The sequence below is a fragment of the Nanorana parkeri genome, unplaced genomic scaffold (genome assembly GCF_000935625.1).
Source record: "Nanorana parkeri isolate BGI_ZX_2015 unplaced genomic scaffold, ASM93562v1 scaffold1288, whole genome shotgun sequence".
Lineage (NCBI taxonomy): Eukaryota > Metazoa > Chordata > Amphibia > Anura > Dicroglossidae > Nanorana > Nanorana parkeri.
This window is the reverse complement of record NW_017307556.1, coordinates 454,097-464,631: the sequence shown is the minus strand read 5'-3', so window position 1 is coordinate 464,631 and position 10,535 is coordinate 454,097. Positions and strand designations below refer to the sequence as shown.

Here is a 10,535-nt window from a genome sequence, read left to right as displayed (position 1 = left end):
TGGGCGGAGTTGGCTGTCATTGCTAGCTCCGCACAATGGTTTTATATTTTTTTGGGGACTTTTTAAACTATTTTTCTGTTCTGCTCGGTTCCTCTGAGGGAGGCTAACTGAAGGTAGTTTCCCTCACTACTTCTTACTGGAGTGGCTATTCCGACATCCAGTACAAAACAAGATGCACAAACAATCACAGTCTGTATCATATGTAATTTTAACCAGACCTTATTCAACAGATATTCAAACGCTCTCCAGTCTGTGTCTGCATCCAGCCGGTGTAGCCTTGGTCTCTCTCTCCTCCCTCTCTGAGCTTTCACTGCCACTATATCAGGTGCATGCTAATTAACAGAGAGATGAGGTATACCTGTTGGGGAAAATGCTTAACCCCATCCTAGCAAGGGAAAGTTGTCTATAAAATAATCCATGAGTCATCTTCACAGTGCTCTCAACATGTCTCTTTAATGGAAGGATTAAAGAACAAGAGAAACTATTATTTGAGAGGTTGTAAACTGCACATTCAACATACCTGGGGATTGTGAAATTGATATTTAAATGCAAGTATCATTATAGTATGGAATTCTGCCTGCCTTGCAATGCTGGGCCCTCCTTCTATGTGTAACACAGGTAGCTCTCAACCAGGAAGCAAGGCTATTAAAAACACACAACACACTCCAACAAAGATACAAGTCTGACCAAATGTACAAGAGAAGCTGTATGCTTCTCACTCTGCTGCCATGGCTGGTGCCGGAGGTGAACATATCAGCAACCTGACTCAATTTAAGAAAGAAGATTTTGAGAATGATTGGACTGTAATTGCTTTTGGTGGATTTGGGAAAGTCTACAAAGTCAGACACAAAAAATGGTGGTCCATCTATGCTGTGAAATGTTCATCATCCCATGGGGACCCTGAACTTGAGAGGTAAGACTTCATGCAGTGACTGAAAAGTTTATATGAATATCTTGCACTTTGTATAGACCTAAACAATGTTGTGCTTGTGTTAGAACTGCATTTCATCCAGCAGAACCTGAATTTCAAGTGAACTGTTTCTTTTCATGCTATAAACAACTAAATGCCTTTGATATCTTTCTGACTGTTTATAATATGCAATGGGGGAATTTATCAAAACTGGAGCAGACAGAAATTAGAGCAGTTGCCCATGGCAATCAATCAGAATTTCTCTTCAGTTTGCTCAGTTGAGATTTGAAAATGAGAGATAGAAGCTGATTAGTTGCACTGCAAATCTGCTCAATATTTTGTCTGCTTCAGTTTTGATTAATTCCCCCCAATGTCCTTTAGAGGTGCAACAGGGGAAATGTATCAAAACTGGAGCAGACATAATCTGAAGCAGTTGCCCATAGAAACAAACTAGCTCTTCTCTCTCTGTGTTCAGTTATGCTTTGAAATTGAAAAATTGAAGCTGATCAGCTTCCATGCAGAACTGCTGCAGAGTTTGTCTGCTCCCATTTTCATAAATTTCCCCCTATGCGTTAACAAACAAAAAACTTGTAATAACAGTCTCATACCTCCTAATTCTTTGAGATAAGAAAGAGGGACTCCTTTAAGCATAAAGTATATGAGCAAAAAGCACACCAATGCCACACTCCCAATTATAATTTAGAGGTTGAAAGAAAGGTTTACTGCAGTATAACACATTTATTGATTTCTCTCTCTCTCTCTCCCCCTCTCTCTCTCTCTCTCCCCCTCTCTCTCTCTCCCTTTTAGATTGTAAGCCCTCATGGGCAGGGCTCTCCTTACCATCTTGTCTTGAATTGTATGGTAATTGTAATGTCTTCCATATTTTGTAAAGCGCTGCGCAAAATGTTGGCCCTGTATAATAATAATACTATAACAAACCAAAAAGAGAGACAACTAAGGAGTAGGGATGAGGTTCACATTCGGTGCTGCCATGGGTTCAAAGTGAATCCTGCATGTTTAAGATTCATGGGCCCCTGGAAAGTTATGGAAATTTTAATGGGCTGAATTCCTGTGTAACCATAATGCACTGGAAGTGTCCTTGAACTGGTCATCTGGCTTAGAAGGACCAATAATGGGGGCTTAGTTATGTGCCAGCCCCCTAACTTTAAAAGGGGGCAATCCAGGGCAGCCATAGTGTCAATACGCTGCTGTAGGAAAGGATAGGGACCTTTTTTTAAATTTCAGTACTTTGGGGTTATATTATTTTTGTTTTATTTTGCTAGAGCCTTCATTTTAGGTTAAAATTTGTTGGTTTTTTTTGCAGCAAAGCTTCGGGGGTAATATTTTTAGGTTTTCATTTATTGTGGGGATGTGCTGGTTTTTATTGCATGTTAATAGTGTAATTTTTAGTTTAAACTGCTTTTTTTTTGATGCAAGGTTTTGCTTTTAAAAAAGTGGACTTTGGTTTTAAGGTGGTATTTTGGTGCTTTTGTTTCTTTTGAAGGTTTCTTGATTTTTATTTTATGTTTATATGTCCTTTTTAAGCTAAGATTGTTATGGTCAAAACTCAGCAATGTTTTTGTTGGCAATCTGTTCTGGTAGCTGCCTTTTGCATGCTGCTGCATCTATTGACAGAAATCCCTTTACAAAACACCCCCCCCCCCCCCCCACAAAAAAAACTAAGAGCAAAAACAGTGTGCATAAAAATCACCTTGCACTATCACCTATATTCAGCAAGAACAGGGACACCTTCACCAATAAACTTGGTGCCAGTCAAAGTTGGCCTATTACCATAAACTATATAAAGTTTTATACCAGAGTCAAATAAAGTTTACAATTATTTATCATAAAAAAAGTGTGGGGTTCCCCTTAATATTCCAAGCAGACCCTTATCAAGGCATGCAGCCTGTGAGGCCAGGAAAGAGAGTTAATTAAAAGTAAAAGATAATCAGATAAATGAAAATTTCAAAACTCAAACAAAAGGTCAGGCCAAAACCGAAAATGTTTTTTTTTCTAACCTTTTCAAAAACATTTTTGAAGCAGCTGGCTGTGTAGGCACAAATCCTTGCACCGGCCCTGTCTGTGTCCCAATGTTGAATGACAAAGACCTCTTCACTACCTTTTGGTGTCTCAAAAAGGAGTAATATGGGAGGGACATATGGCAGACTTTAGTAGTCTCTTTTATATTAAGGGGTGACCAGATATCTACTCCCTCCCAGGGAAAGGGTACATGAGTCCATTTTTACCTCTTACTCATTTCCACAAATAGTTAAAAGTAAATAAACATACACTAAATCTTAATAAAATAAAACGCAAACCCATATTTACCTGCTTTTTTTAACAATGTCCCCAAAAGTAATTCTACGTCAATCATTACGTCCAGCAAAGTAATCCACATGAATCATTGCCATCCAGAGAGGTAAATCCAGCATGAACATTTGGTCATTGCCGTCACCCTCGTCCACCTGATGTCAATTTACATACAGAGTGTACACATCCGCAGGCAATGTGTCATAATGACTGATGCTGGATTAACATTGCTGGATGCTATGATTGACATGGATTACATTGAAAAGAAAAATACAGTAACAACTAGCCAGGACCTTAATGAGATGCAGGCTATGAATAGGAAATCAGCATAGTTCTATGGCAATTCCCTTGGGTAGAGGGCACTACTTTTTGCAGGCTAACTTTGTCTTTACAAGTACAGCTCATTATAAGTGAATACACGGGCTACTGTTTTTCACAAAATAGTTAACTTCCAAAAAGAAAATACATGAGAATGAATAATTGTCACTGTACTAACTAATGTATATCCACAGAAGACTATGCAACTGCTATGGGGCCCAGAAGCATGCAGGGCCAGAGATGTCTAGCTTTGCAGTGATTTATGCAGTTAGTGAAATAATTTGTCTAAAATTAAAGCTTACATAATTTGGGAACATGTGTATGAATGCTATACAAAACACTGTTGAGGTTATTCACACGGCTGCCGTAGGCAGCCGAGTGAATAACCGACCCGAAGTGAAGTGAGCCGAACGCTGTTCAGGTATTCACTTCAGGCTTGTGCAGCTGGTTTCAGCCGTACATCGGCTAAAATCAGCCATACATCCGATTGCTTCAGCTGGCTTCGGGTCAGCTGTCATTACAATGAGAGCTCGGCGGAGCCGGAGGTGGTATCAAAGCCGGCTCTGCTGAGCTCTCATGGTAATGACAGATCAGCGTCCCCTGCTTGATATCACTGCCAGCTGCGCTGAGCTCTCATTGTAATGACAGATCAGCATCCCCTGGTTACCTGGTAACCAGGGGACGCTGATCTATCATTACAATGAGAATTCGGCGGAGCTGCCGTGATATCAAGACCAGCCCCGCTGAGCTCTCATGACAGTTCAGCATCCCCTGGTTAATAGGTAACCAGGAGACGCTGTACTGTCAGTACACACTGAGAAGTCAGCGTAGCCGTTCAACCCGCTTCGGATTTAACCTCGGCTCAGTCGAGCTGAAGCAAATGCCTTCGGCTCAGCTGACCCGCTCGGCCAACTTTGGGAGCTATACGGGCTATTATGAATATCCTGTACAGCAGCCCTTTGGTTCTACTGAACCGAAGGCCTCCCGTAACCGAAGCTAGCCGAAGGATCAGCTGAAGCTATGGCTGGATCCTTCGACAGCTTTGTGAATAAACCCCATAGTGTTCTGTAGTGCTAGATTCATTTTTTTTCGAGATGGGGATAAAATAGACAGGGATGCATCTTAACAGTTTTGTAAAGGGGCTCCATCACACCTAATTTCAACCCCAAATGCAACCAAATGAAGAAAAAAATTGAAAAAAAACCGCAGCCTGAAATTAAGATTATATCTGGCATCTTCCTTTAAAAAGCATGCAGGTGGAAATTATATAAAGTAATATATTTCCACAAAGTATGTCAATGTCTAGAAATGTTTCAATAAACCACTGCTAAATGCATGGGTGAAGCACAAGTTTGTTTTAATGAGTTCAATTATTTAGAGCCTAAAATAAATATTTTTCATTGCAGGAATGCCAGTAGAATTGACCAGCCAGTGGCCTCCCATGTCACTGCTGCATTCCTCTTCCCTTAGGCAAATTTTCTGGACCAGATCTGGAACACGGTGCATTGCGTTTTGCTGCGATTTTGCCACCAGTTATCATGCAGCATACAATTTAGACAATTGCGTGCTTATAACCTTGGGGCTGCCGCATGACTGTACATCTGTGCATAAAGCGGGCTTCATAAAGACATGGTTTGACAAATTTGGTGCTTGAGTGAATCAAGTGGCCTTCAAAGAGCTCTGACCTCAACCATAATGAACACATTTAGGATATATTGGAGTGCCAATGGCAAGCCAGGTCTTCTTGTCTAAAATCAGTTCCTGACCTTTACAAATGTTCTTTTTAATTAATGGGCACACTTTCCCACAGACCCACTTCCACACTTCAAAATCTTGTGAAAAAGCTTTCCAAAAGAGTGGAGACTGTTTAAGTCATAAAAGGGGGCACGCTATGTTAATTCTAGATATGTAACCCCACAAAAAAAATATTTAATTTCTGATCGATTTTGGATTTTTTTATTTCCTTCGTTTTTGAAATTTCACATCCGAAATTCGATTCGGTTTGTTTTTTGGATTTCATGTCCATTTGAATTTTCATTTTGAAACTATCCACAACAGGAAGTCAAATGACTATGCCCGTATTGCAACCCATACCAGCCCAAAAAAATCTGATTGGCCAGAGAACAGTCACATGTCCGATTTAGTTTTGTTTGAACAAAATTTGGGTGGATCGCAATTCGTACAAATATCCATTCAGAACTAAATTAAATTGACATGCCTAATTAATACCCCTGTTTAAAAAAAAAAAAGATGTCTAACAAAAAACATGCTGATATAGGTGTAATAGTGATCCACAAACTTTTGCCCATATAGTATATACTGTACATTATCTAGAGCAAGTGATGAGCGCAAAACAGCACACCTAAGGTTAGATTACATTTGGCAGAGTCTGAGTGTCTCTTTTGCCCCTCATTAAAAAATTGCGCATTGCAGAACTATGTATAATGAATCCTTAGGGGTCTATTCACTAAGCTGCCGTAGGCAGCCGAGTGAATGACCGTCCTGAAGTGAAGTGAGCCGAACACTGTTCGGCTATTCACTTCAGGCTGGTACGGCTGATTTCAGCCGTACATCCGCTGAAATCAGCCGTACATCGGCTTGCTTCACATGACTTCAGGTCGGCCGAACATGCTCAGCATGTTCGGCTGACCCGAAGTGCAGAAGGAATTCGACTCAGCCGATCCAACATCTGGATCGGCTGAGCCGACCCTCCGGCAGGCTACCCACTGCTGTTCGGTCTATTCTCATAGATGCCGAACAGCCGAATGCCGCTGAGCGGCTCGGCTGTTCTGCTCGATCCCTCACAGGGACCGAGCAGAACAGAAAAAGAGTTAAAAAAGTTAAAAAAGTAAATAAAACACGATTGTGCGGAGCTAGCAGTGACAGCTCTGCCCAATAGTTTCCTATTGTCCGGCGGCTCTGCTGATCTCTCTGCAAGTGGCCGGAGCCAGCCGTAAGGTCATGGCTGGCTCCGCCCAGCTGTCAGAAGCAGGCTGTCGGCCGGCCAATGGCCGGCCGCTCGGCCAGATCCTTCGGCAGCTTCGTGAATAGATTCCTATGTCTTATCTTCATATGGAGTATCCTATATGACATTATTACCTAATATAAATGTGAGTGGAGGCTACAGCTCGCGGTATACTGAGACGCCGCAGCCGGAGCGCATCCCGACATCGATGTCGAGATCCGCCCAGCTGCGTGAGTGACAGCTGGCTCTGCCTATCTAGAGGCAGAGCCAGCTGTACCCGCCCCCTCCCGCGTCCGTGCCGCCAGTCAGCGCTGGCAGATCGGAGCGGGGAGAGGGGAATCCAGCCCCTCCCCCTTTCACGGCAGAGAGCCGTGACAGGATCGAGAGGTGAGTGAAGCCGGTATGTGTTCGCTCACCTCCCGATCTACTGAGCCGACCTGTGACAGTCTCATTGTCACAGGTCGGCTAGAACTATGAGGTGAGTGGAAATCACTCATCTCATAGTTGTCCTTTAATCTATTTTGCTGTCATTTAAATAGTACTTTTCAATGGAATTTGAGTTTCGTATTATGGTCTTTTGTTTTAATCCGCTATCTCTCTGTGTTTATAAACATACAGTAGCTGTTGTCATTGACACTCATTTCTGCAGAGTAAACTACCTTCAGTTATGCTCAGAGTTTTAATTAAAGTTTCCTGATATCCTAAGAGCAGGTTGAACGAGTTCTGTATTTACACATGCTTGTCAGGATTGCAGTTGAAGGACACATAAAATGATGGTAAACATATTCCCTTTTTTTAATTCTCTTTATACTAAACAGTACATAGAAACAAATGCAGTAGCGTTGGCTGATATTTTGATAAATACATTAATCATTAAGCAAAGTTTATTATTACATAATCATTACAAAATGTTTTCTCAAACAACAAAATGGTAGATGATTTAACAACAATGCACAGATATTTTCCAAGCCCAAACAATCATTTGCTTGCTTTTGTTAATCCATCTTAAACTTGACTGTCAACATTTGAGAGGGTGTCAAAGGTAACAGTAGATTTATATACATACAACTCTTTATACATTTTAAAAGGAGCAAATATATTTTTAAGCTGACTTTTAAGCTATTATGGTGGGGAGGGAGGTCTTTTTTAAACATTTTATATATCACTATAGGGCTGTACTGGGGAGATCTCTATGTTTGATTGAGTTCCTGGCCCTTCACATCTGCTGTCATCATTCCCACTCTGCCTGTTGTACTTTTATTTATTTTAAATTATGGAGGATGCAACAGAACAGAGTGTGCACAATTTTAAGGTGGACAGACACAGTGTTGATAACTCTGAAAGGGAGATCTTATTGACTGAGAATCCAAGACATATAAGTAGCCAGGGGGCTAATCTATCTCATTTGGCTCCATCTTTAACTAAAATATCACTTTTAGGAAGACTGTTATAATAGCTGGTTCTCATCACCCGTGTTTGTAACTATAAATTGTTAGGGTTGAACAACCAGTGCCGAGAACAAATGTATCAGTACAGCATCCTGGCAAGTATTACAGCTGATGCCAGGAGATTGCAGCAGGTGCTGACATTTACACTGCCTTTTCCATAAAAACATAAGGTTTAAGGCTGCTGGCATGCTTTTGAAGTAAGATAGTAAGTATGAGGAATTTGGAACTCCATTTAATGGTGCTACATACTATTAGGAACCAGACTCATCATTTTTATTATTATTATTAATAGTACATAGTATTTATATAGCGCCAACATTTTGCGCAGCACTTTACAATATAAGGAAGACATTGCAATCACAATACAATTCAAGACAAGATGGTAAGGAGGGCCAATCACACCAATCACATCCCTGCAACTAGGGATGAGTGGGTCAGTTCACCTGATCCAGGTATTGTACTAAATCACACCATTCTAAAAAGGCTTAGTTAGCCAAATGGCTTACATGAAATGATGCAATCATTGGACCACTTTCCACTTCACAGCTGCCATTAATGGGAAGCCTGAGTTTCATCCTCTGAATGCAGTCCAACTTTCCAGAACAGATTCAGCTCATGACTAACAAAGCATGCAAGGACATATGTTAACAATCTTGAAAAATTGACCCTAAAGTTATGCTGGGATTGAAAAATAAAGTGTACTAGAAAGGTTGAATAACTTTTTCTTTCTCCTTTTACTGGAGAAATTTCTGTACCAGCATTTCACTACAGTGCTACTAACATATTTAATATAATACAGAGTTGGCCATATGGCCTTTGCTAAAGGAAAGGATCAAAGTTTAGACTGGCTAATCCTTTTTATTACCCTTTGTTTAACTGTCCCACCCAGAGTGTTACCATTACCAGTAGAGTATAACTTTAACAGTCCTTACTGTATTTTGATGCTTGTACAGAGTTCTGTGAACTAAACAAAAAAATTAAAAAAACACTATCACAAATTCTGATTGGGTTACATAAGATTGCAGTATTAGACATAATCCAAGTCACGTCCTAACAGCACACATACGATTTCACTCTTTTGTTTTGAAAACCCGTGGTTCAAATTATTTGTAGCCTTTTTTTCCACTAAAGTTGGGACATCTGGATAGCTTATAGAAAGTCATGCTCGGACATCATAGATTTTCCGAAAATCAGAAATACAGAACAAATAGTATTTGCCTATTTTTACTGGGTACCCTCAAAAAAGATAGCCATTGAAACAATACAAACATCTTGGTTTGACCCTACTGAAATTTATGAGTATGTAAAGTGCCTTTACTGGTTTTGCTGTGACCCTAAAGTTAAAAATATTTTGGTATACACTGACCTGCGATTAGGTCTCATATATACTAGTGGATGATTTTATTTTCATTTAGTTGTAACCCTTCAGAACCTAGATGCAAGACTGATATATATTATATGCAAACATGTATATTGTGGCATGTTAGAGCAAGAGGTGTAAATTTTGGATGTAGAATTTGGATGAAGAATTGCTGTAGATGTTTAATTTGGAAGCCTAGGTCTGGAAATGTGTTGTGCTAGATGTACCTCCTGCAAGGGAATACTTTATATTGTTTAGTTAAGGAACACAGCTGGCAAGAATCATTTTAACTGGTAATTTCTGCGGGTTTACCTATCTGTTCCTGCTTTCAAAACTTACTAAAAAGTATGTTTACATTGCCTTCTGGTTGAAAAATGCAATGGGCACACCAGCTCTGAAATGACTATTTAATATATGTGTGATTTGAAGGGACATACACTGTGTCAGGACAATAGTAATAAAAAGTCAGAATTTTAGGTAGAGACAATTGGTTCCTCCAAGTCTAGGAGGATGCTGAATGTTAAAGTCTGTCACTGGCAAAGGCAGTAAAGTAAGTTTGGAGCTTATTCTTGTGGCTTAGAGACTGCCTGAGGAGGAAAATGTCAGCATGTGAGACAAATGTTCCAACATTACATGGCTGCCCAGAGAGGCTTCTGTGTTGAAAGATGAAGCTATAAAGAGGGTAATGAAGGAGAATATTTGTGTATTGGTTATTTATTATTAAGGAAAATAAAACAGCTAATGATCATACTTCCTGTAATGCCTAGATTATTGAATTCTGTAATTATTTAATATACCTTAGTGATAACGAACTGCATCAAACAATGGGTGTGGGCCTGTAACGTTAGTGAAAAAATATGCTTGAGAATGTATAACAGTGTGTGTTTTATGTCAATTACCTAGTTCCTGTATAGAGTTGTAACATTGTTTATTGTATGAAAGTCATAATAATTGTACAAAAGTGTATGCACTCAACATGCATTAAAAAACAAAACATGAGTAACTGATCCTGAGATTGTTTCTACTAAAATGTTTAACAATGAAACACTAGGTGTGAGTAATTAATATCCTAAAGGGATAACAATTATGAGAAAAGCTGATAAGAAGGATTATTTAATTGTTGTATCTGAACACGTAGAATGATGTATCAACTCTTGCTCTATCACCATGACAATCTGTGGCTTCTACATACGTCTGTATTTCTAACAGAAAATAAATAAATAA

The 10,535-nt window shown here is 39.8% G+C and overlaps 1 protein-coding gene across 1 annotated transcript in view; it reads left to right on the top strand.

Annotated features, from left to right (window-relative positions):
• Positions 1-684: 684 nt before the first annotated feature.
• The window catches only part of ANKK1 (ankyrin repeat and kinase domain containing 1), a 65,165-nt gene continuing 55,314 nt past the window's right edge, over positions 685-10,535 (top strand). The window contains exon 1 of the mRNA XM_018569102.1: positions 685-913. Within this exon, the coding sequence (XP_018424604.1) occupies positions 729-913 (185 nt within the window). The 5' untranslated portion in view covers positions 685-728. The remainder of the gene's footprint in view (positions 914-10,535) is intronic.